Source organism: Taudactylus pleione, unplaced genomic scaffold, assembly GCF_031769625.1.
Source record: "Taudactylus pleione unplaced genomic scaffold, aTauple2 ptg000173l, whole genome shotgun sequence".
In the NCBI taxonomy this organism is placed as follows: Eukaryota; Metazoa; Chordata; class Amphibia; order Anura; family Myobatrachidae; genus Taudactylus; species Taudactylus pleione.
The window spans coordinates 6,238,978-6,266,388 of record NW_028284575.1 but is presented as its reverse complement, the minus strand read 5'-3'; the positions used below and the strand labels follow the sequence as shown (position 1 = coordinate 6,266,388).

Here is a 27,411-nt window from a genome sequence, read left to right as displayed (position 1 = left end):
ACGAACCAATCATTTCAGCCACAGTTGTGTGGCAGACCCTGGCGCTGAAATGATTGATTTGTTAAAGTGTGCATGTCCTGTTTATACAACATAAGGGTGGGTGGGAGGGCCCAAGGACAATTCCATCTTGCACTTCTTTTTTTTCTTTGCATTATGTACAGTTTGGGGCCTAGTTTTTCTAACTGCCATCCTGTCTGCCACTGCAGTGTCACTCCTAGATGGGTCACGTGTTTGTGCCGCCCACTCGTGTCGCTTAGCATAGTCATCCAGCTACCTCGGTGCAACCTTTTGGACATGAAAACACTATTGTGAGGTGTGAGGTGTTCAGAATAGACTGGAAATGAGTGGAAATTAAGGTTATTGAGGTTAATAATAGCATAGGAGCAGAGAAACCAACAAATTCTGTGATTTTAGCTGTTTTTATGCTTTTTAAAAAAAAAATACAGATCCAAAACACAAAACCCAGAACCCAAAACACGGAAGGGTGGTTTTGGCAAAACCAATCCAGATCCAAAACACGAAGAAAGATCCAGATCCAAAACCAAAACACAAAACACGAAAAGTGGCCGGTGCACACCCCTAATATATATATATATATATATATCTCTCAATCATACAAAAAAATGTAAGATACAGACCAGCACACCGCCATAAGTTGCAAAAAATATATACTGTATTTAAATGTCCATAATAAAGTACATTAGCATATTTAGCAGCAAGTGTATACAGAACGTATTTGTAAATAGGCATGTTACTTATCGAGTATAACAAAGGAGCCATGTCAACCGTCTTGGTCGATATTTGTCGGCATGATATGATGGTGACTGGTAGCCAGATAAGTCACTTTTGGGCAGGCTATCGCCCCTCCCCCAGCAAATGGCTGCTTTGACTGATATGGCTGCTTTGTTATACTCGATAAGTAACATGCCTATTTACAAATATGTTCTGTATACATTTGCTGCTAAATATGCTAATTCACTTTATTATGGACAGTTAAATATATATTTATTGCAACTTATGGTGGTGTGCTGGTCTGTATCTTAAATGTTTTGTATGATATCTATGTCTATTGAATCCTTATGTGACTTCAGCACCCAATGAAAATTTGAACCAGGCTTGTGTGCGTTTTTTTTTTCTGATATATAGGTTTTTATTTTTTTTTGGTGGAGGGGGGGGGGGGGGTGTCACCATGAGTTCTAGCACCGGGTGACACCAACCCTGGTGACGCCTCTGGTTATATGGTATGCAGCCGGGAAGCCGGCAGACCTAATCTCGACAGCCAGCCTCCCGACTGTCATATCCCGGCAAGGGTCTAAAGACAGGCAGACACCTGTCATTAGACATACGCCGGGAGCCCGACGCCCGGCATCCCGATCGAAGGGACGCCGGGCGCGGATAGACGAGGGGGGGGTGGGTTAGGTTAAGGGTTCCCGGGGGGGACTTAGGGTTAGGCACCCCTCCTGGAGGTTAGGTTTAGGCTAGGGGAAGGGGGGGTAGCGTTAGGCACCCCCGGGGTGGACTTAGGGTTAGGCGCCCCCCCGGGGGACTTAGGTTTAGGCGGCGGGGAAGGGGGGGGTTAGGTTTAGGCACTTAGAGGGGGGATTAGGGTTAGGCACTGGGGGGGGGGGAGGTTAGGGTTAGGCACCCCTAAGGGAGGGTTAGGGGGTAGAAATAGGTTAGTATATACTTACCTTTGGCGATTATGATTTCCTCCTCTGCCGGGATGCCGCTATCGGGATTCCAACCGCCGGGCATGGGTCCAGCGGTAAATCATACCGATTCCTGCTATATACACATATACCATAGGTCTGTTTTAAATAAGCAGAGGTTTTGTCAATGCCCCTATTTTGAGCTGGCTGGGTGGGTGATGGGCCCCTCCATCAAGCCCGGGCCCAGGAAATTAGTATACTCTCATATTTGTCTATAATCTATTAAATGTCATTGCAGTTACCGGTAATCAGTTGAAGATATTATAGAAACTTTGTTGTTTTTTAAATATTCTCTTTTTTTTCTTTATGCCTCTGGATGACGGGCTGTATAAAAAAAAGGGATAATGAGTTTAATGAAAGGAACAGAAAATAGGTGCGGTACAGAGCATACCGTGTCCTGCATAAAATGGATGTGCCCGGCAGATGGCGAGCGCTGATGTATACGCGCCTACAGGCTATAGTAGTATAAATCATATCCAAGATGAGACTTTCTATGGTTGCCAGTAGTATAACATGGATTTTGCCGAGCTTGTCTGACATAAAAGTGTTTGTATTGCAGAACCGGAGAAGCCGTGAGCTCAGTGGTAGAGAACAGGATAAAACCACCGGTGCTGAGGCATCAGCCGGCGTTCTACGGGAAGTACAAGGTAAGTCCTACGCACAGACTTAGCTTTATTCTGTATATTTCAGTATATAACACACATTCTAATAGCAGGATTGCTTGTGGTGATGGAGCAAAGGGAAGCTAGAGAGAAGCTCAGCGTATGAGCCCGTGATCCCACTGATGAGACACAGGGGTCCTGGTGCTGAGTTACTGCAGGAGGATGTGTTCTCCCACATTATGGGGGTCATTCAGACCCGGTCGTTAGCGCCGATGCGTTCGGACCGGGTCGATGGCCCCCCGCAGAGCATGCGCACGACGGCGCTGGCGCCGTCGTGCGCATGCGTGAGACCCGCTACGACCGACAGTGCCGGTCATAGCGGGTCTCGATCCAAAGGGGGCGAGCTGTCGATGTTGATTGACAGCTCGCCCCGTTTGGAAGGCGGGCCGGGGGGGGTGGCAGCCCAAACGGGGGCGTTCCCATGGGAACGCCTACCGTTTGGGGGAGGCCCCACTGACATCACTAGTGATGTCAGTGGAGAGCTTCCGGCTCAGACAGAGCCGAAAGCTCTCCGGGGCTTACGAGAAGGGAGACCCTACCCTAGGGTCTCGTCGTAAGCCCCGATGGTCGCTATGGTCTTGACCATCGCAACCATCACCTTAGGCGGTCGTAAGGCTGTGGGTGTTAACCCACAGCCTTACCACCGCAAAGGAGGACGTCTTGAAAATTCAAGACGTCCTCCCCTCATTCAGACCAACCGCACGCTCTGTGCGACCGGCTCTGAATGAGGCCCTATGTGCACAGACAAAAATTGTCTATAATCACTGTCAGTAAAGTGTCTATAATAGGTGCAGGACAGTGGCGTATCTATAATGGGTGCAATGTGTGCGGGGCACACGGGCCCCCGGGTCCAGGGGGGCCCTGCACCGCACCCAAATTTTTTTTTAAACTTACCTGTCCGAGGTCCCACGTCGGGTGTCACTGCTGCTCAGAACATCGGAAAAATGGCCACCGCGGTCATTTTTTCAGCGTTCTGCGCATGCGCAGTAGACTCCGGGCACACTCTAGTGCCCGGAGTCTACTAATGCTCCGGTGGCCGGCCAGTCGCGTCAGTCGCCCCTTACGGCACACCCAGCACCCATTCAATAATATACCTACCCTGTGCAATAACTGTCTGCTCCTCATAAGAAGCCTCTAGGAAAATGGACTCTGCGCCATTTTCCCAGTGATTCGTGCAATAAAGAAATCAATGGGAAAATGGCGCTGACACTACAGTCTACCGTGCTCTAGCGCTGGCACAAGGTAGGGCCCCACTCAGGCACTCTACACAGGGCCCCTCCCCTTATAAGACACCCCTGGCCCAAATGGAGAGTTGTAAGCATCTTCCCTAGTGCCCAAACCCTATACCTACGCTTTGTATGCTACTAGTCATCATCACTCTGGTTTATCTATTATGGGTGCTGGGTGTGCACATCCCTGCACCCATTCAATATACTCACATGTCTGGAGTCCAGCGTCGTCACTGCAGAAATCACCGGGAAAATGGCGGCATGTTCCCGGAGACACGCACATGTGCAGTAGCCTTTAGTCATTGCTATCCTCTTCATGCAGCATATTTGAAGTAAAATCTGCAGAAATATGGCCGGTGCCCGATTTGACCTTGTGCTGGGGTAGAGTGTATGTGTAGTGGGCCCCCCTTAACCCAGGGTCTTGTGTGCACTGTACACTCTACACCCTCATTAAATACGCCCCTGCCTGCACAAGGAGCTCATTACACATAAGTTACTTTAGATCAGAGGTTTCTCAAACTCTGTCCTCAGGACAATACACAGTACACATTTTCCTGATCACCCAGCAGGCGCACAGGTGTATTCATTACTCAGTGACACATTTTCCAGGTCACCCAGCAGGTGCACAGGTGTATTCATTACTCAGTGACACATTTTCCAGGTCACCCAGCAGGTGCACGGGTGTATTCATTACTCAGTGACACATTTTCCAGGTCACCCAGCAGGTGCACGGGTGTATTCATTACTCAGTGACACATTTTCCAGGTCACCCAGCAGGTGCACGGGTGTATTCTTTACTCAGTGACACATTTTCCAGGTCACCCAGCAGGTGCACAGGTGTATTCATTACTCAGTGACACATTTTCCAGGTCACCCAGCAGGTGCACAGGTGTATTCATTACTCAGTGACACATTTTCCAGGTCACCCAGCAGGTGCACAGGTGTATTCATTACTCAGTGACACATTTTCCAGGTCACCCAGCAGGTGCACAGGTGTATTCATTACTCAGTGACACATTTTCCAGGTCACCCAGCAGGTGCACAGGTGTATTCATTACTCAGTGACACATTTTCCAGGTCACCCAGCATGTGCACAGGTGTATTCTTTACTCAGTGACACATTTTCCAGGTCACCCAGCAGGTGCACAGGTGTATTCATTACTCAGTGACACATTTTCCAGGTCACCCAGCAGGTGCACAGGTGTATTCATTACTCAGTGACACATTTTCCAGGTCACCCAGCAGGTGCACAGGTGTATTCATTACTCAGTGACACATTTTCCAGGTCACCCAGCAGGTGCACAGGTGTATTCATTACTCAGTGACACATTTTCCAGGTCACCCAGAAGGTGCACAGGTGTATTCTTTACTCAGTGACACATTTTCCAGGTCACCCAGCAGGTGCGCAGGTGTATTCATTACTCAGACACATTTTCCAGGTCACCCAGCAGGTGCACAGGTGTATTCTTTACTCAGTGACACATTTTCCAGGTCACCCAGCAGGTGCACAGGTGTATTCATTACTCAGTGACACATTTTCCAGGTCACCCAGCAGGTGCACAGGTGTATTCATTACTCAGTGACACATTTTCCAGGTCACCCAGCAGGTGCACAGGTGTATTCATTACTCAGTGACACATTTTCCAGGTCACCCAGCAGGTGCACAGGTGTATTCATTACTCAGTGACACATTTTCCAGGTCACCCAGCAGGTGCACAGGTGTATTCATTACTCAGTGACACATTTTCCAGGTCACCCAGCAGGTGCACAGGTGTATTCATTACTCAGTGACACATTTTCCAGGTCACCCAGCAGGTGCACAGGTGTATTCATTACTCAGTGACACATTTTCCAGGTCACCCAGCATGTGCACAGGTGTATTCTTTACTCAGTGACACATTTTCCAGGTCACCCAGCAGGTGCACAGGTGTATTCATTACTCAGACACATTTTCCAGGTCACCCAGCAGGTGCACAGGTGTATTCATTACTCAGTGACACATTTTCCAGGTCACTCAGCAGGTGCGCAGGTGTATTCATTACTCAGTGACACATTTTCCAGGTCACCCAGCAGGTGCACAGGTGTATTCATTACTCAGACACATTTTCCAGGTCACCCAGCAGGTGCACAGGTGTATTCATTACTCAGTGACACATTTTCCAGGTCACCCAGCAGGTGCACAGGTGTATTCATTACTCAGTGACACATTTTAAAAGTTCCTCTGGTGGAGCTAATTATTTCACTTGTTATTCTGTGAGGAGATCTGGAAAACATGCACTGTTGAGGGTCCTGAAGACCGAATTTGAGAACCTGTGCTTTAGATCTATGACACGTGGAGAGTAGCATGGATAAAGCAATCCATATAGAAATTTTTGTGCTATTCTTGACTGATAACACAGTTCTGCAAAATTTAAGGTATTGAAAGCTTTTTTAATAATACTTTTATATTTCTTAATTATACTCCTGTGTACATCAATAAATAGTATATTAAAAAAAATTACATCACATTTACCTATAAGGGGGTTACATACATTTTTAAGAAATAACAAGAAGTTTAATAGTTTTTGACATATTTATTGTGAAATATGAAGAAGTGTAGATGATATCACTGTGATTTTGTCTTAATTACATAATAAAATAACAATAAAATCAAACAATAATAGAAACAAAACCATAATTATTGAAAAAATCGTTAATATCTTGTTTTTTTGGTTTTCAAACTTCGTTTTGTCTCTTTTCGCTTATAAGCTTTTTCTGTGTCGTCTCTGTGTATCATCCAGCAGTAGTCAGCCATCATGCTGACGTCCCAACGACCCTGGTATCTTCTTTCTACATCTTTAATGTCTTGGTGGAACCGTTCACCCTGTTCTTCATTGTAGATTATTCGGGAAATGTTCAATATGGGTATAAAAAAAATGTACCTTTAAAATCATATTGTAGCAATGGTTTCTATAACTATTAAGCATTTCCCTGACAATTTATTTGTAGTTTGGATCCTTGACATTGCCATAAAAATGTTGATATCACACCCCGAAAGTTCCTCAATATTCATTACGCGCCAGAAATGTTCATCTTTTTTTAACTTTCTAATGCCAGAGCCTGTAAAAATGCCTTCCTTCAGTTTAGCATCGAACAGGTTAGGGAATTTGGTGCAAAGATATTTGAAAGTTTCTCCATCTTTAGGCAGTGCTTTTACAAATTGTTTGATCAGTCCTGTAGAAGTAAAACATTATTTGGATCTACTAAACTGGATTTGATGTCATTATTTTTTCCAATTTCTAAACTTTTTCGAGCTGGCCAATTGTTTTTTGCCAATGTAAATTTTTAGCTCTGCTATCCCATTCACAGAGAAAACATGGAAATTTAGTGTAACCTTGTTGCTGGCCAAGTACCATACATAACATTTTAAGATCTGCACATATTAACCAGTTGTGTCTTGCATATCCAATCAGTTCCAAAACATGTGGACCTTAATCTGGCACTGGGCGGGGGGAAGTTTTATGACGAGAACTGAATTGCAATTTTCTATACTACCGACTGAATTAATTTAAGACAATGGGGCAGATGTATGAAGCTCTGGAAAGTGATAAAGTGCAGAGTGATAAACGACCAACCAATCAGCTCCCAACTGTCAATGTTACAGGCTGTGTTTAAAAAATGACAGTTGGGAGCCGATTGGCTGGTCGCTTATCACTCTGCACTTTATCACTTCCCAGAGCTTCATACATCTGGCCCATTGTTCTATAATAAATGTAGGCTGAATACATTGATTACTTTAAAGAATATGAAAAAAAATTACTTATTAATAAATACACGTTTGGCCGAAAAACGTGATAAGTATCACATAAACTCGTTAAAAAAGCTTTTTCATCGCAGATCTGTGTAATCAGTGTAGTATGTATCTAAGCTTCATGCCCATCTGTGCAGCCAGCACTGGAGAGCAAATAATATTACATAGCTGGGCCGTCTTGCTACTCTCACCGTTCTGACGGATCCTTTCGGCAATGGTCCGTAATCATATTTGTGTTATACGTGTGTTGTCTTTATTGTAGGTGGGGTGTATGGATGACGGCAGAATTGTGGCACTGGATGTCACCTATTACTGCAATGCTGGGCATAGACCAGATGAGTCCTTCAAGGTAAATCGACTTGAGATGAGTTATTTCATTACAATAATATTTATGCATTTGTGTAACGTGAAATGGTGAGTTTTCGCATTGCGCATCTTGTTTTCCATGATATAAATAGTAGCAGAATTTAGTTTTGTAACATATATATATGTTATTTATAGTATGTTACTATTATATTACTGTTCTATACATGTAAAGAGCGAAGCAGTCCTTAACGCTACACTGCAGCTTTGCTGATGCCAGGAATTGTAATATTGCAATAACGATTTGAAAAATGCCCTCTTCATTCCGTTTAACGGTTATATTATTTTCTTGACGCTATGACATTTTATTTTCATTTCTTTTTGTCAAATTTAGGTGCTGACCATGTCCTTGCTGAGCGCACAAAACGCTTACAGCATCCCCAATACCAGGTGCAGGGTCACAGCCTGCAGGACAAATCTACCAGCCAAGGCGTTCTGCGCAGGATACGGGTTTGCCCAGGCGGCGATGCTGGCAGAGATTTGGGTGGATGCAGTAGCAGACAGGTGTGGCCTGTCGCCAGAGAAGGTAATTCACTGTACTAAAGACTATAACACGCCATCCATATCAAGGGCACGGGACAGCCAGGCCGAAACCAAATTGGCAGCATTGGTGGCAGGGAAAGGCATGTTAGGATGTTAGGAGCGCTCTACCCGCAGTCCGCACACTAATTGCCTCCTCCCACACATACCATCCGCAACGCAAATGTTAATGTTGGGCTGCGTTGACGGGGGCAGTAGTTTAATATCGATAGCTGACCTTTTTATTTCCAGATTGTAGACTCCATGCCTTTATTTCTTAATTAAGTTTACTTAGAGGTGAGCACTCATGCACAAGGCGCACATCAGTCAGTAGTAAGTTTAGTCGCGCCTGCCCCTCTTGTCTGTGACTGTGAGTTGGGTATGCAGTCGGGAAGCCGGCGGACCTAATCCCGACAGCCGACTTCCCGACTGCTTAATCCCGGCGAGGGTTAAATGACAGGCGCCTGTCATTTTACCGACGCAGGGGGAACGGTGCCCGGCATCCCGATCGAAGGGACGCCGGGCTCGGATAGCCGCGGGGGTGAGGGTTAGGCTTAGGGTTCCCCCCTGGGAGGTTAGGCTAGAGAAGGGGGGTTAGTGTTAGGCACCCCCCCGGGGGACTCCAGTTCAGGCGGCGGGGAAGGGGGGGTTAGGTTTAGGCACTTAGAGGGGGGATTAGGGTTAGGCACTAGTGGGGGAACGTTAGGTTAGGCACCCCTAAGGGAGGGTTAGGGGGTAGAATTAGGTTAGACAATACTTACCTTGGACGATCGGGATTTCCTCCTCTGCCGGGATGGCGCTGTCGGGATTCCAACCGTCGGGCATGGGTCCGGCGGTAAATCATACCGATTCCGTGAGTTGTCATGAGCTTTTTTTGGTCATGTTGGTACTTATATTATATACATGCCTACTTTGTGTTTCCGTATTTTATGTAGGCTCTGCTGTCCTCTCTATCCGGCTCTGCTGTCCTCTCTATCCGGCACTGTAGAGCAATGAAGTAACTGGTTTCTAGCCAATAGACTGTATTCATTTCTCGGGAATATTGGTTCATCCCAAAAATACCCATCCCTGCTGCATGCTGCTGGTCGGCTAGGTCCCCTTTAATGACATGTTTCAGGGGCCTATTCATCATACGATAAATGGCCTGGTAACTATGCGAAAACGCTAGTTTCCGCATATTTAAGTTACAGGGCCAATCATCAGGGGTCAGATAGGATGCCTCTGGTATTCAGCAAACTGAAAGTTTTCACCGTTTGCAGCTGAGAACAAGCGCCATCTTCAGACAGCACTTGTTCTCGGATTCCCGCTCCTTCCTATGGGAAGGAGTTCCGGGGATGCGAAGAGGGATCCCTCCGCCGCCTCCCCGGCGGCTGTGCGCAGGCGTGACCCGAGGTCAGGAATGTGTAGCCGGGACGACGGGGAGCTGGTAAGTAACGTAGCTACGATACTTACCACAGGGACAACTGCTTTTCGGAGCAGTTGTCCCCTCACCGAAGCAATGATGAATTGCTCCGATGTCATGTTTCCCCCCGCTGCGAGTTGTATATTTAAGTATCCCTCGCAGCGAGTCCAATACTTCATCACCGGAGGCCATTCGGTCTTCAATGATGAATAGGCTAAAAATAGTCACAAAAGTTTTCTTTGTACAAACGTTTACATTTTCTCCTCGTGTATGTAAAATCATTAAACATACTGTATTTATGAACACAGCGCAGTTTAACGGAGGCCATGACGGCGTATGGTTATATCCTACAATATGATTGGTTTTCAGGTCCGACATTTAAATCTACACAAAGAAAACAGCGTATTGCCGTTCACAATGGAGTTTGCTGCAAACAACTTAATCGGATGCTGGGATGAGTGTTTGGAGAAGTCGTCTCACCACAGGAGAAGGGCGGCCGCGAAGGAAGGCAATAAGCAATGTACCTGGAAGAAAAGAGGGTTCTCCATTATCCCGGCCATGTTCCCTGTTGGATTCATTGCAGATTCCCTTAATCAGGTGAGCAGACCCTCCTCTTCCTCTGGAGACTTATGTAATAGCACCCGCCAGCCAGTGTTGCTGTTCCAGAGCTGCCCAGAGGGTCCTTTGGGTGCCCCGGGCATGCAACCTGGAAGATGGCTGCTGGGCATATCCTAAGGATGCACCCTGCGGCTTTATAGCCACATGGCAAAATAGAAAAGGTTGGACGGGTACCGTCAAGTTAGTGACCGCGCCACCTCGCTCCCTGGGCACCGGCACCGGTCGTAGACCCCTCATTAGGGCTCTGCTGCTGATATGTACACACTATATTGGTCTGTTTATTTTTTTACAAATCTTTACAATATTCAGAACAATTAGCTAATGATTAAATGAAAGCGCATTCCTTATTTATAAACTTTGTGTCTAGCTGTAATGATAAAGAATAGCCCAGACTTTAGGGCCCACAGACTGACATTACATTCCGGTGCTGCGTTTGCACTAAAACCTAGTAACCAATCAGACACTTCCTCTCAGTATCTAACATGCTTTAGGTAGAGAAGAGCGAAGTGCTGATTGGTTGCTGTAGTTTGTATATATTTTGTACCTAAATGAAATGGTATTAATTGGGTGATGTATCAAACCTTCTAATGAGGAGTTACCCATAGTAACCAATGAGTTGCTAGTTATGTTATAGAATGTACAGGATAAATAATAGCTAGAAGCTGATTGGGCAGCTTATACATCATAGCACCACACTTACCTTCAAAGGAAAGATGCAATGCTGTATCTCTTGTTGGGTGCGGGGACAGGTACATCACATCATTAGGCCATACTTGCTTAATTTACTGCATTTTGCCGCAAGAGGGTGTGGCCTAACTACGCAGATAGTCCAGCCCAGCCTCCATCACAGCCCACCTTAATCTGCCCCCTGGGCTTCTCCCGGAGACCAAATGAATGAAGTCGGCAAGTGTGTATGAGGCAACGCCTCCGTACAGCATAATGCCACAATCCGCAGGTGCACGGGAGGGGCGGAGTCAACATGATGCTCCCTCAAATCACAGCATTAAGCCTCAAGGGGTCGGGGATCAGATTGTGGTCATGGAGGGGGATTCTAGGTACTGAGAAATCCCCCCCCTCCCCACTGCATGCACCACTGGGGAAGACAAATTCTGATATCAACCTGACCCCTACTTCATCCAGGGGGTTGGGTATGATATCCCGGCTGTCAGGATTCAGGATACTGACAGCCAGAATCCCGACACCCCCTAAACACACATGCCTAAACCTAACCTCCCCCTCCCCACACCCTAAACCTAACACCCCCTCCCCGGTGCCTAAACCTAACCTTCCCCTCCCCACAGCCTAGACCTAACACCCCCTCCCCAGTGCCTAAAACTAACCTCCCCCTCCCTGCACCCTAAACCTAACACTCCCTCCCCGGTGCCTAAACCTAACCTCCCCCTCCCCCCACTGTAAACCTAACACCCCCTCCCCGGTGCCTAAACCTAACCTCCCCCTCCGCTCCCCGCACCCTAAACCTAACACCCTCTCCCCGGTGCCTAACCCTCCCCCTAATGCCTAGCCCCGCTTGCTAACGCTACCTTTCCCCTGCACCCTGATACTTACCTTCGGGATGCTGATGGTCAGGATTCTGGTGCCGGGATCCCGACTTATCGGGATTTCAGCGCCAGTATGAAGACCATTGGCATCACGCACGCCGGGATGTCGACTACATCCCCATCCAGGGTATATCGGCCTGGTCTACGGTTTGGAGCAGCCAAATAACTCCCCGGTAAAGTGGGTCAGGATGGCGTCTCTGGTCTACATATCAGCATATAAACACATTTCCTCATAAAAGCATCTTACATCTAAGGCTACACCTGGGCAGCTATTACCTGATTTATGATTATCACACCCGGCAATTGATACCTGTTTATTAGATTAAACATCTAGATAGAGCCCAGCTGCAGCGTTCCCCTGCGTGTCCCGTCCTGCAGTGACTGGAAGTAGAGCCGTTCTCGCTTGTGGAATGTTCTTACATAAGGAAACACCTGTAACAGCTACTGTGTTAGCACCATAAATACAACTTGTAGGACTTAATTATTGTTGCATTATTTGATTATTGTTTTTCCTCTTGGCGACATCTGTCAGTGTATCTGCCTTCCCTCCACCCACAGTCAGAACATGGGAAGCGATGAAAAGAAAATAACTCAGTATGTGTGTGCCAGGTGCCCCACTACCCAGTATGTGTGTGCCAGGTGCCCCGCTACCCAGTATGTGTGTGCCAGGTGCCCCGCTACCCAGTATGTGTGTGCCAGGTGCCCCCACTACCCAGTATGTGTGTGCCAGGTGCCCCCACTACCCAGTATGTGTGTGCCAGGGGTCCCGCTACCCAGTATGTGTGTGCCAGGTGCCCCGCTACCCAGTATGTGTGTGCCAGCTGCCTCGCTACCCAGTATGTGTGTGCCAGGCATCCCGCTACCCAGTATGTGTGTGCCAGGCGTCCCGCTACCCAGTATGTGTGTGCCAGGTGCCCCGCTACCTAGTATGTGTGCGCCTCATGCAAAAGAAATGAATACTATATTTTTTTCATGCAAATAAATAAAATGCATGTGTACCCGCTTGCTTGCTTTGTGCAGGTACATATATTTGCACCCTTTGGATCTGATTCTAGGGGTGATTCAGAAGTGGACGCTATTGCGTCTTATAGCAGCCGCTACTGCGCCTTTATTCTAATGTCACAGCTGATGGGCGGCCTACGGAGACATCCACCAGCAGCGGCGGCATGAATCCGCAGATGTGCGTACAGAAACGCACCATTAACCACACCGTCAGAATGTCCGACTGAACATGGCCGCTGGCGTCAGTCACGCCCATGCAGTTTCAATCTGCATCTGTGTGGTACCAACCAGAACGCATGCACAGTGCGGCACAGAGGGAAACCATCAGCCACTTACGCCCGATGGTTTCCTGCGTCTGCCTCTGAGTCACTCGCTCTGAGTCAGACAGAATTCCAAAAGCGTACTCGCTACTATCAGCAGACTGCTCATGGGCCGAGGAGAGTAATCGCAGGCTGCGCATGTACGGCACCATGCACGCCCACGCTGCGGAGAATATGAGAGCAGTCAGTTTGATCTGTGTATGGCCACTTCCCTTGGTCCTTGAAATGGACGTTTCTGGGCGGTTACTGTACAGATGCACAGAACAGTGTGGTAGTGTCAGGGGTGTAACTGAGACAGGGATGTAGTTAGATTACCAGCGACCGGGATGCCGGCCGTTGGAATCCCGACAGTGGAAGCCCGACAAGGGACAAGAGATAGGCATCGAAATCCTGACACCTATCTTTAGCCCCACGCCAAAATCTTGACAGCCAGCATCCCAAACGGAGGTAAGTGGGGCTTCTTAGGTCTAGCCACGGGGAGAGAGGGGGGGGGGAGTGTTGAGTTTAGGCACCCCAGGGGGACTTAGAGTAAGGCACCCCCCTCAGGGAAGATTAGGGTTAGGCTACAGAGAGGGTGGATAGGGTTAGGCACCACCCCGGGAGGGTTAGGTTTAGGGTGCGGGAAGAGAGGTTTAAGTTAGGCACCACTGGGGGAAGTTTAGGCACCACTAAGGGAGGGACGTTAGGGTTAGGCACCACTGGGGGAAGTTTAGGCACTAGGGAGGGAGGTAAGGGTTAGGCACCACTAAGGGAGGGTTAGGGTTTAAGGGGGGGAGGGGTAGCATACTTACCACCCCTGATGGATGACGCTGTCGGGATTTCAAATGGCGGCTGTTGAACCAATTCCCTGAGCTGTGCAGACGGAGATTGGACGCCTATTTCAGACGGATCATTTGCAATCAGCGCTGGGGGGGTGTAAGCGTCGATGCTAATGATGATGGCTGCAGACAGAAATACAGCGGATGGTGTGACCATACACGTGAAGACGGTGGATACCCCCCCTCACGGTTGTTGCTAGGTCCAAATTGGAGAAAGGATCTCTGACGTCACAACCATGTGACCGCTACGGCAAGGCCGGTCCACAACCAGTTTTACTATCCACGTGGGCATAAAAGGGGCAATATAAACCTGTGGCAAGAGAAGCGAGCGGACACTGTTGGCCCCCTGTTCTGAACCTTGCCCCTCCCCCTTTTGCGCGGGTCACGTGGCTGTGACGTCAGAGGTCCTTTACAGCACCTCGTTCTAGACCTAACCATTCTCTCAGTCATATACTGGCCGGATACTCGCATTCATATAAGGTAGAAAGTCTGGCTGCCACAGACGCCAGCAGCACTTGTGCCCACTTTGTGTCTGACTCAGAATCCGTCATTCGCTCCTGACTCTGATTGTGCCCCAAACTCTGTGCCGCTAGAACGCTTCCCGCTTCGCCTCTTTACCGAGGCGAAGCAAGAAGCACTACCGGTGAGATGTATAAACATCTCATTCCCCGGAGAGGGGGAGCGTTAACTCCCCCCTCCGGCGCTACCCGTTAGAGACAGCAGCGCATCAGCCTAGTGCTGATGCGTTGTGTCTCTGTCCCGGCCGTAAGTATCGCGAGATCCCCGCGTGGAGCCCTGGAGCCGGCAGCCGCCGCAGCAGGAACAGCGCTGTCCCTGCTGTGGGGATAGGCTAGCGCCAGGCTGTAGCTGTCGATAACGACCGCTACAGCCGGCCGAACGATCATGCGTTATGACCGTTCGTACATAGCCCAGGCTATCGGCGCTGCTATCTTGTAGATAGCAGCGCCGATAATGACAGGGGCGCTATTTACCGCCAAGACCCCCGACCATACATCGGTGAGAAGCGGTATCAGCGCACCTAACGTGAGCTGATACCGCTTCAGGGCTTCATACATCTCCCCCATTGTGCTGTATTAATGCTGCGCAAAGTGCCGCACTCTGTAACAATTCCTGGATGCACTTTAGGTGCAGCGACCTTCAATCAGTCTGACAAACGTCACTTAGACGATGGATTTATTATTACCCTTGCTGTGTAATCCCCTGCTCTGTTACCGTTTATAGTTTAAACTCAGGGCTACAGAACCCTATTAACCTACCAGCATGATTTAGGACTTCAGTCTGGAAACCCGTACAAACGCAAGGAGAACATACAAACTATACACAGACAACATCTTGCTTGCATGGTCACAGTGCTGTGAGGCAGCAATGCTAACTGCTGTGCCCCCATGTTGTCTATTCATTTTAGCCCCCACAGCAATGCCTAAGAACAAGCATGGTTCTTGCAATGCTGCAGGTTAGCAGGGCACAATACTGTCATTAAAATGTTTCTCTACAACAGTTCTATGACCTCAGATTAATAATCATTGCTCACCGTTGTGATTGCTCTCATCTCACTTTATAGGCCTCTGTGCTGGTTCATATATATAAGGATGGATGGGTACTAGTGACACCTGCTGGGGACAACATGGAACAAGAGACTCTAAACAAAATGATGCAGGTGAGGTGATCTGGGATTATGGCATGATACTAAAGGTGCCCACACACATACCGACTTGCTCCCAATCAGCCAATGTACACGATTTCCCCTGAACTCTCCCCAGGCAGTCGTGATCACGATTTGGAGTTAAAAATGTCCAATCTGACTTAAGATCTATCGTGCAGCCAGTGCATTGTATCCCAGATTGGCTAATCTGCCCTACAGCATGGCAGATCTGAAGATGCGATGTACGACGAGCGGGGACGCGCATCGGCATCGTGATCAAGTGTAGAAACTCACGATTTGGCCATTTTTTACATGATCTGTCGTCACGATTCGTCGGAATCGGCCAAATTGGATGAAAAGTCGGTATGTGTGTGGGCACCTTTAGGGTGGCAATGTAATAGGTTTGCCTTTTTTTTATTATTCACCTGAAATTGCAGCGACATTGTGACATTTCCATTCAAAGTCGCCGGATGCAATATTTGATTTTGAGGATTATTATGATTCAATGGCGAGTTTCAGTGATTTGTGTCGGGTAAGAAAGGACAAGCTGGCCAGAAAATGGCTCTGGCCAAAGAGATTGCACAAACTATAGTACATGCATTCTGAGCCATCTGCCGGACAGAACATATTAAAGAGCTACAGTCAACATATATTACTGCGCCACTAATGAATGCTCAATTTAGGGCCCCCTCCCAAAATAATAAAAACATCAATGAGCCACTATTATTGAAATATTTCATTATTGGGGACAATAATGTATAAAATAACATTTAAAATGATGCGGACACTAATATTATTATGTTAATTAGGGCCATATTGATGAAAGATAGAAGCACTAATTATATTATACTGTATATGGCTGTACTTCTATCTCCACATCGCCACCTGGTGGCAAAATGCATAAGTAGTAAGTATCGGAACAATAAATGGCTGACACATCATATATTTTATTTTATTTATTACCAGTTATTTATACAAAACACATATATTCTGCAGCGCTTTACAGAGGATATTTGGCCATTCACATAAGTCCCTGCCCCAGTGGAGCTAACAATCTATGGGCCTGATTCAGACCCACTCGCGAGCGGCTGTCCGCTTGCAAGTGGGTCGATGTTATGCACTGAGCATGCGCACGACGGAGGGAGCTCCGTCGTGCGCATGCGCCAGATGCGACGAGCGAAGGAAAGTCCTTCGCTCGTTGTGTCCGATCAAAGGGGGCGTGCTGTCAATGTTGATTGACAGCACGCCCCCTTTGGTGGGCGTGCCGGGGGCATGCCTCCCTGACGGGGGCGTTCCCACGGGAACGCCTCCCGTCAGAAGCCGGCCCACTGACATCACTAGTGATGTCAGTGATGTCAGTGGGAGTGATTTTGGCTCTGATAGAGCCAAAATCACTCCGGAGCTTGCGGTTGAAAACCTCAACCGCAGGCTCCGGCTCGCAATTTCGATGGTCGCGATGGTCTCGACCATCGCGGCCATCAAAAAGCACGCTCGTATAGCCTGTGGGTGGTGACCCACAGCTATACGAGCGTCCAGGAGGACGCTCCATGAAAATGGAGCCCGGCCCTCATTCAGAGCGTGCGCTCTGCTCAGAGCATACGGCTCTGAATGAGGGCCTATATTCCCTACCACATGCACACTAGGGTTAATTTTGTTGGGAGCCAATTAACTTACCAGTATATTTTTGGAGTGGGGGAGGAAACCGGAGTACCCGGAGGAAACCCACGCAAGCACAGGGAGAATATACAAACTCTGCACAGTCAGGGCCGTAGTGGGAATTGAACCCATGACCTCAGGGCTGCGAGGTCGTCCGAGTCGTCTTGCTTTTGCGTCTCAACGGTCTCCGCCAGGGGACACAGAACGACTGTAGTCGCAGAGAGAGGCAATTTCAGTGGGAAGTAACAGGCAGAGTGGTTAGCCAGATGAGGATGTATCACGTCAGTGACTACAACTTTCTCCGCGTGTTTTTTGCCCATGTTCAGATGGATATTCTTCGCCTCCATAGGACATGGCGCAATGTTAGATGGTGCAACCTTTTACACCAAGCGGAGAATTAGCACTACAGCGCCTCTGTACCAGTCCCATTGGCTGCAGAATTAGCATAAAGGCGCAGTTGCGCTACGAAAAAAGACGCAGTCTCAGCAGCACTAGCGTCCGCCTCTGAATCAGGCCCAAAGCGTGTTCTCATCATAACTTTCCGACCCGCTGACAGCCAGTGTCTTCATTTCCCTTATCTAGGTGGCCAGTAGGGAGTTACGAGTACCGATCTCCTATATCCGCATTGGAGAAGCCAGTGCCGCTGTAGCATCAGACCCTAATAGCATGGCGCAGTCCTGTGGCGATACGGTACATGTAATGGCGGTACAGGTGAGTTATCATTAGAGTATTTTATTTAGAAATAGGGTTTCCAGTCTTCGGCGTTCTATTGTTTGGGGAGTGTGTTGCGTGTTACATGTGTTTTTCAGGGGATACATTTAATATGCCGGCGGATGAGATCTCGAGCGTCAATATACTGACGCTGGAATCTCGATGCCCGGCATAATGCCGACACCGCTATCCTGAAGACATCAGGATACTGGTTGAGAAACTGTGATTGGGGGTGACGGATTGAGTTCCAGAGGATGGGGGCACAGCGAGCTTGGAGGCGAGCATGAGAGGAAGTGAGCAGGGTGGAGGAGAGAGAGTGTGGGGAGGAGATGAAGATGGATGTGTACTTTGTCTGCTGTATGTGGGAATTCCCAGCACTTTTGGAGACCAATACAACAGCTGTTTGCCTCTACTTACCTTCTAAGCATTGACCCCACAGTGAGGACCTCATTCAGAGTCGGTCGTTGCGGCCGCACGGTCGTAAAGGAAAAGGGTCCGGATATGCAAATGATGCACTCGCAAGTTGCATTGTTAAGATGGGATCGTTAGCTGGACGAGCAAGGGGGGGATGCGGCTGTAAGACTAAAAACACGCCCACTTCTTGATCGCAAAACACGTCATCTCCGGGCATATAAGGATTAATCGAGACCATCGGAGCTGCTCGTAGAGCTTAAGGTTGACCATACTCTCTCTTAAGCACTACGATCAAGTCAGTGTAATAACCTCCCATGTCACGTGTGCCATGATACTACTTTGTTAATTATGCATTCCCATAAAATGCTGTTTGCATAGTCAGACACGCCTGCGTTCGGATCTCCACTCCCCCGTTCACAAGCACCTTCCCCTGTTACCACCCACAAACGCCTCATCCTGTCCCTCAAACTAACGACCTGGCCAAGTTCAAGGAGAGAAATATTTCCGATCGTAACAGCTAGTTTGCGCACGCGCATTGCGAATTTTACACATGCGCAGTTTAGCAAACATCGGCTGTGTACGACCGAGCGGCCGCAACGACCGACTCTGAATGAGGTCCTGAGTGCTTTGGGGTGTTATTGACCCCTTGCTAAAATGAACCAAAGGCAGCAGAAAGCTGTTGGCTATACCCCCAGTATGACTGAATTCACTGGGCTGACTCCTGACCACATATAACACACTTTTTGGAAGAGTAATGTTGACACTTTGCCCATTTACTTAAAACAGCCAACACTGTTACACCATTGTTTAACCTGGTCTTCATTTTATTAGAAGGACCCCCCTGTGTGTTTGGGGGAAGCTATGGGGTTGCCTTACTCTGGTACCCATATTAGGGTGTGAGTGAAGCTACTGTACCTCATGAAGCTGTGATTTCCCTGACAGGGCGCATGGGCCACACCTGGCGCCCACTGACGTCACTGATCTCTTTACTGTTTATAAACACGCCCTGTATAACCTGAGCGGCCAAATTATAATGACCATGGGGGTTAGTACCGTGTTGGGCCACATTTTGACCTTAATACGGCTTGAATTGTAGACAATATATTTTAGAACGATGGTGATTGTTTTGAATCTGTACCTTTGGCAGGAAGCGTGTCAGACCCTTCTCCAGCGCCTGCAGCCAATCATCAGTATGAACCCAGAAGCTACGTGGAGGGAATGTGTAAGTTCATAGGTCATGCGTGTAAAGGGCGATCAGACTGTGGGGGCGACTGGGACGTGCGTTATGTCAGTGTCGCACATGATCTAAGACACCATTTTTGTCTGCTTTACGTAGATACAAGAAGCTTTCCGCCACAGAATCTGCCTGTCAGCAGCAAGCGACTACAGGTAAAGGAACCACACAGATCTGCGATTGTGGGTTAAAGTGATATCAGAAAACAGAAATAGGTGACAGCTGATTGTGAATCGACCCAATCCCGTCTGTGTCTGCTTCTATTGGCAGGCGGCCGTCTGTCTGCAACTGTATGTAAATGCCGCTACAGAGCCCGTCCCTAGAGGAGTTTGTAGGCCATTTGCATAAAGTCGCAGACCGCCAGTAGACACTGCTGCGTACACTTTGCGTGCGATTCAGAATTGGGCCGGTGTAAAAAATAATGTGATTAAAATGAACAAAGATCCAGAGACCATAGTAATAATTAAAGGTGCAGGGAAAAGAGCAATTTTAATGAATATTGGGATATAGATCTTGGTGTGATCATTTTTATATAGATAGGGACCTATTCATCATCGATATTTATGTATCCAACTCACTGCGAGTAGCAGCGTTGGTCACTAAAACACCAGAGTAAAGCTGGCCACACACTAGACCAACTTACATCCAACTAGTTGATTGGTTGGAATGAAAATCTGGTAAGGTATGACAGCAAATGACAATCAGCAATTTGCTTCTAAACGCCGGAAAATGGACAAAAACTGTTTGAACAAATTGTTTAAATCAAACATTTAACAAACTTGTCTGACGTCATTTTCATCTGTTTTCTGGCATTTAGGAGCAAATTGCTGATTGTCATTTGCTTTCGTACCTTACCAGAGTTTCATTCCAACCAATCAACTAGTTGGATGGTTGGATGAAAGTTGGTCTAGTGTGTGGCCAGCTTAATTCAACAGAAGTAGCTGTGATAGAGATTGCGGGGGCAGCTGGTTTTCGGGATCAGCCGTCCTGGAGATCTCGATCACAGCTACTTCTGTAGCATTGAAAATGAGCACTGCCCAGTGTGAACAGGGCAGGCTCGGGAGGCGTGTGACCAGTGAGGTTGAACCGGGTCGCCACCCCATAGCCCTCCGCTTGGGAGGGGGGGGTGCCAAAAAAAATTTGCCTGGAGCTCACCCTGGTTCACACATGTGCACGATGTTCCCGACATCCTATGGAGGGATCAGAGCAGGGTCAGAGGGAAGACGTTGGTTACTGAAGGCAATTTCCAACATCTTTCAGGTTTTTTTGCTAAATACGAGGCAGCCCCATCGGACCCCTAATAATGAATGGGCCTATTACTTAAAACATGCGGAAATGAGCTTTTCCTCCCGTGTAACTGGCCCTATAAGGATGATGAATAGGCCACTAAGTACCTAGTTGGGTATTTAATGGTCAGTCAAAGAATTTGATGCTCAGAGGAGGTCAAACAATACTCCTATCCAAACACTACTGATAGAATAATGTGAGAAAGTTAAGTAGATATCAGATCTCACACAAGAATAGGACTTCCAAACTCTTTAATTAGGCATTAGGGGCCTATTCATGATGTTAATTATCGGGGTTCCTTCGGACCCCGATAATTAACATTCTGACTCGCCTGTACTGATTTACCAAACTGCCCAATATTTACTTACACAAACTTGGAAGACTATAAGCCCCCAACCCATATTCCCCTATATATGCTTGTAAGCACTATGGCCCTGATTCAGAGCCGGACGCTCTGACCAGAGCGCTCGCTCTGAATCAGGGCCCACCTCCATTAAAATGGAGCGTCCTCCTGGACGCTCGTATAGCTGTGGGTCACTCACCCACAGCATATACGAGCGTGCAAAAAGATGGTCGCGATGGTCTTGACCATCGCGACCATCGGAACTGCGAGGGAAACCCAACCGCAGGCTTTCACAACTGCATGGCCAGGAGTGATTTTGGCTCTATCAGAGCCAAAATCACTCCCACTGACATCACTAGTGATGTCAGTGGGGCCGGCTTCAGACAGTAGGTGTTCCCTTGGGAACGCCTCCGTCTGGCAGGCACGCCCACCAAAGGGGGCGTGCTGTCAGTCACCATGGACAGCACGCCCCCTTTGGTGAGACACTCCGAGCGAAGGAAAGTCCTTCGCTCGCCGGGTCTCGCGCATGCGCACGACGGAGCTCCCTCCGTCGTGCGCATGCGCAGTGGGGAACATCGACCCACTTGCGAGCGTACTGCCGCTTGCGAGTGGGTCTGAATGACCCCCTATGTTCTTGGGATTGGTTAATAGGCAAAATAAATAGTATTTGGAAAACATCATCAAAAAGGTGGAGAATCTTTGATTTATACAATCCATATTATACAGTATATAAATAAGGTAAGGTACAATTCCTTTTGTTGCACCTCAGAGGACATCGATATGTTTGGAACACTTTTTCTGATTGAAATGACAAAATGTTAATTTATAGGGTCCCGGACCCAGTCTCAGTCTCCGATTGGAAGGAGGGAACAGGAAGTCCGGATTTTATATTTGGCGCAGCATGTACAGAAGTGGAGTTAGACTGTCGCACAGGAAACCACAAGGTACAGTGTGATTAATGCTTTCCCTAATGCCGCCTATCCACTACGTGACATTACTGAGCGATTGCGAAATCATAATCATGCAATCGCTCAGTAATCAGGCACAAATCGCGCACATTAATCTCGGAAACGACCAGCGATGCGCTTCCGCTGGTCGTTTCCGACATCAATCATCGCCCGAACATGCTGGTCAATCTGCCGATAACGACAGATTGCCCATGTTCGGGCATGATGGACGTGCCTACACTGAACGTTCAATCTAGGCACAGCACAGACTGTGAAACGACTGCGCGATTACAATGCCGTCTTCGTGCCATCGTTTCACAGTCTGCTAGTGGACACGCACCTTAAGAGAAGAGGTCTTCAGCTGCAGCGGAGCTGGGCACCCTCCGGCACATTGAGCCGTTCTAAGCATTGTATTTGCTGTTTTATTCTTTAATTGGCTGACGTTAAAGTCAAAACTGTAGAAGATTAAAAGGCTTACAGCAGCCTGCAGCCAATCAGAGCATAATAATGTCTATAGCACAACATTGGGTACAGTTGCGCCATAGCGGAGACGGTTTTCTTATAGTTTCTCATTGCAGAAAAGCAATATTACTGCGCTTAAATACCCTAGCCAGGATATTAATCCAAACACATATAAAGGTTATTAGGTTTATATTTACCCACACTTATAATAAAGAAAAAACATTACATACATAAACATAAATAGATGTATACACAGCCTAAAAAGATAATAATTACAAGGAGTTGATCAGACTCTATGGGACATATTCAACTAGGTGCGAAAAGCCAGTATCTGTTGAAAAGTATCACCAGTGACATCATTTCGCCATGTGAAAACTTATCCCCGCATTCAATTCCAAAGACTTTTCCCCGGTGCGGAAAGTCAATGCATTGGAATAAGCGAAAAAGATTTGCCTATGAAACCTGGCGGAAAAAAGTGCAGAATTGGGGTTTTGAGGTGCAAACTTGCGGGAACCACCCTGCACCCTTGGGACAGCCCCCCAAAGGTAAACTGTTTTAAAAAAAAGTTTAAAAAAAAAACTTACCCCAAAAAAGTACTTTCATTTTTGGGGCGAAAAAAAAAACAAGTTTGGGGACAAAGTTAAAAACTAGCGAAATAGACTCCAGGGGGGTCCCCAAGTATGCCCCGGGTGTTTTTAAGTTTGCAGGTGGTTGCGGCAGGTGGATTTTTTACCTTTTTTAAAACTTCACTTTAGCAACTTTAAAATATGCTAGCCCCCATTTTCATGTACCCCAATTTAGCTGGGACTAGTTATTTTCTGCAAAAAAACCCTGTTAAATGCTATTCTTCACCACTTGTGCAAAGACGCTAAATAGAAGCTATTGAGATCATTTAAGTTCCCCAAATACCTTCAGCAGGCCTGTTCGGGGGTATCTATGGTGATCCCCAATGTCAGTGCATCTTTCGGGGGGGTGTCAGACTGATTTCCCCAAATCTGACAGCACTTTTCGCCAGTTCCGAATTCTCCAGATCCTGTTTTTGACAATTTCTAATTGAATACAGGGATAAGCAGGGACGAGCAGGATACTTTTTCGTATGGAAAACCAGTGACGTCGGCGAAAAGTTTGGCATGCGAAAAGTACGGGACTTTCCGCTTCTAATTGAATATGCCCTATGTATAAAAAACATTTGTAGCTTTCCCAAGCAGGAAAAGATCCCCAATTTGGGGCCTCTGGAGTAAATCGCAGAACCATAATTTCAGTTCAGTGAGGATGCTTTTTGGATACAAAGTACAATAATACCCCTGGATACATGAGATTAACCTCTTTTTATATAATATGTATCACTTTGGATGCATCAAGAGAACAATTGATTAATAAAGCTGAACTGAAATTATGGTCCTGTGATTTACTTCGGAGGTTCCAAATTGGGGATCTTTTCCTGCTTGGCAAAGCTACAAATGTTTTTTATACATATGGGGTAAATTCAATTAGCCGCGATAAGCCGTTTTCGGTGAAAAAGTTTCGCTGATGATGTCATTTCGCCAGGCGAAAACTTATCCCCGTATTCAATTCCAAAGGTTTTCCGCCTAGGCGGAAAGTCAATGCAGTGGTATAGGCGAAAAAGCTTCACCTATGAAAGCAGGCGGAAAAAAGTGCAGAACTGCGGTTTTGGGGTGCAAAGGTGAGGAAACCACCCAGCACCCTTGGGACAGGCCCCCAAAGGTTAACTGCGTCGATAAAATCCCCCCCAAAAATGACTTAGAAAAAGGGGACTAAAAAGTACAAGCGTTAAAACTAGCAAAATAAGCTTTTGGGGGGGTCTACAAGTATGCGGGAGGTGTTTTTTTGATTGCTGGTGCTTGCTGAAGGTGCGTTTTTTTAGGTTTTTTAAAACTTCACTTTTGCAATTTTTAACCATGCTTACACCCATTTTCATGCTCCCCAAATTTGCTGGGACTAGTTATTTTCTAAAAAAAAAACCCCTGCTAAATTGCCACTTGTGCAAAGACGCTAATTAGCAGCTATTGAGAGCATTTAAGTACCCCAAATACCTTCAGCAGGGCTATTCGGGGGCAACTACATTTATCCCCAATGTTAGGACATCTTTTCGGGGGTGCCAGGCTGGTTTCCCCAAAACTGAAGGCACTTTTCGCCTGTTTGAGTTTCGGCGGGTCCCGTATTCGCGGCCTTTGGAATTGAATAGGGCGAATAGCGGGGGCCACGCACGAAAAGTTTTCACCTCCAAAAAAACGCGAAGCTGGCGAAAAGTATGGCAGGCGAAACCTTTCCGACTTTTCGTGGCTGATTGAATATGCCCCTGTAGAGTCTGATCAACTCCTTGTAATTATCTTTTTAGGCTGTGTATACATCTATTTATGTATGTAATGTTTTTTCTTTATTATAAGTGTGGATAGATAAAACCTAATAACCTGTATATGTGTTTGGATTAATGTCCTGGTTAGGGTATTTAAGCGCAGTAATATTGCTTTTCTGTATTGTTGTCAAGAGGCGGCAAAGACCTCTTTTTTTTTTTTTTAACTGCTGCATAAATACTTGTTTCCCTGATCTGGGTAAGCGCTGGTTTTTAATCTAGTATAGTTTCTCACTGCATAATACTGAGTACTCGATACTGCAGAATAACACGTATTAGTAGTGATGGGCCCTACAGGAAGTAATGGCCAAATACATCCTTTCGGGAGACCTGCCCACTCTTCCAGGGCCCAGGAGTGCCACCCAATTTTCGGGAGCCTCCCGGCCGTTCTGTGAGTGTAGAATGACATGCTGCATGTCGACATCACGGCCATGTCAACATTGTAAATGTCGAAATATACTGAAACCTTCCATGTGAGCTGTGCAACACACAGGGGTAAATTTACTAAAGTGAGTTTTTAGCAGTGAGTTTTAAAAGAGATGTTGCCCATAGCAACCAATCAGATTCTAGCTATTATCTTCTAGAAGGTGCTAGTTAAATGTTAAGTAGAATCTGATTGGTTGCTATGGGCAACATCACTTTTAAAGCTCACTTCTAAAAACTCTCACTTTAGTAAATTTACCCCACAGTGTCCTACATGCATCATTATTACCCCAGGTTTTGCTTTACCATATGAAGTTACCTTGGTGCTATACAGCCTACAATAATCATACTTTCAACAATAACAAACATTTTTGGCACCAATTCAACCTCTTCATTTTGCGACTCCCTATGTTGCTTATATTGAACGTATTATAAAAAACAGAACAAAAACATTTTCATGTAGTCGGGTCTGTGACGGACATTTTTCTAGTAGTGCTCACAAATGAAGGTAAATCTCTTGCTCTATATAACGCTTTCTTTCCCTTGTGTGCCACTTTCTATAAAGCCAGCTACACACTAGTGCGAGTTTTCTATCGGACCAGGCAAGCGGCACCATTTTTCTGCCGGCGGTACACACTATACAACTTATTTAAAAAACCTGATGATTTTCAGGCGCATGGATCGATCGTTTGCATAGGTCTGCCCACAAGGATGGTGAGGAAAACATTAAACATCGGATGAAATAGGGACTGAGGGCTGTATTCAGAGGCGTACGGCCGCCTCGATGTTTGTCTAGTGCGCATGCGCACGAGGGAGCCGGCTCCTTCGTGCGCATGCGTGAGACCCTCTACAACCGACAGCGCTGGTTGTAGCGGGTCTCGATCCAAAGGGGGCGAGCTGTCGATGTTGATTGACAGCTCGACCCGTTTGGAAGGCGGGCCGGGGGGGTGGCAGCCCAAACGGGGCGTTCCCATGGGAACGCCTACCGTTTGGGGGAGGCCCCACTGACATCACTAGTGATGTCAGTGGAGAGCTTCCGGCTCAGACAGAGCCAGAAGGTCTCCGGGGCTAACGACAAGTGAGACCCTACCTTAGGGTCTCGTCGTAAGCCCCGATGGTCGCGATGGTCTCTGACCATCGCGACTATCACCCGAGCGGTCGTTAGAGCTGTGGGTGTTAACCCACAGCCTAACGACCGCAACAGAGGCGGGCGGTCAGGATGCAAGTGGCCGCCCAGTTTCTGAGCGACCGCTTGCATCGTCCGACCGCCTCTGAATGAGGCCCAGATTACTGTGAAGATTCCTTCTGGAAAGTCTGAACGATTTGACAATCGTAACTGAGCGTTTACAACCGTTTTATCGGTCATGTCTACACACTACACCAAAAATCAGACTGATCTACAAATTATAGGCTAATCGGCCCTATAATTGTATAGTGTGTCCCCATCTTAACTGTCTACAAATATTTTTCTCGCTTGCTGTTATAAATGCTTGTTTTCCCCACAGAACCTAAGGACAGATATTGTCATTGATGTCGGTTCCAGTATAAATCAGACAGTGACCATTGAGCAGGTTAGTAGACGCTGCTAGACTACAGGCGGCAGGGGAACAAGCAATACGGCTGGTTAGTATGGGCCTCCCTACCCCAGGTTTCATTGGGGAGTTCCCTGTATACATCTGAGAGAGTGTAACTCAGCTGATTAATATTAATGAGCCACAGAGCCTGTGTAAATTATGTGTCCCGGTTTAAAGGGATAGTATGGAAAGCTTTATCACCTTCAGTTATCCTACAGACTAGGGCAGGGGTTCCCAAACTCTGTCCTCAAGGCACCCTGACAGTCCTTGGTTTAAGGATATCCATAACTGAGAACAGCCGAATTAATTAGTACACCAGTTATTTGGAATTA

At 47.2% G+C, this 27,411-nt stretch overlaps 1 protein-coding gene across 3 annotated transcripts in view; it reads left to right on the top strand.

Annotated features, from left to right (window-relative positions):
- Positions 1 to 27,411, top strand: part of LOC148521210 (aldehyde oxidase 2-like) — a 130,111-nt gene that overhangs the window by 92,206 nt on the left and 10,494 nt on the right. For all 3 annotated transcript variants that reach the window (XM_088475522.1, XM_088475520.1, XM_088475521.1), the window contains exons 16-25: positions 2,269 to 2,356; positions 7,653 to 7,739; positions 8,088 to 8,279; positions 10,044 to 10,271; positions 15,574 to 15,669; positions 17,893 to 18,021; positions 19,583 to 19,657; positions 19,772 to 19,824; positions 22,129 to 22,243; positions 27,011 to 27,076. In XM_088475522.1, the coding sequence (XP_088331648.1) occupies positions 2,269 to 2,356; positions 7,653 to 7,739; positions 8,088 to 8,279; positions 10,044 to 10,271; positions 15,574 to 15,669; positions 17,893 to 18,021; positions 19,583 to 19,657; positions 19,772 to 19,824; positions 22,129 to 22,243; positions 27,011 to 27,076 (1,129 nt within the window). The remainder of the gene's footprint in view (positions 1 to 2,268; positions 2,357 to 7,652; positions 7,740 to 8,087; positions 8,280 to 10,043; positions 10,272 to 15,573; positions 15,670 to 17,892; positions 18,022 to 19,582; positions 19,658 to 19,771; positions 19,825 to 22,128; positions 22,244 to 27,010; positions 27,077 to 27,411) is intronic.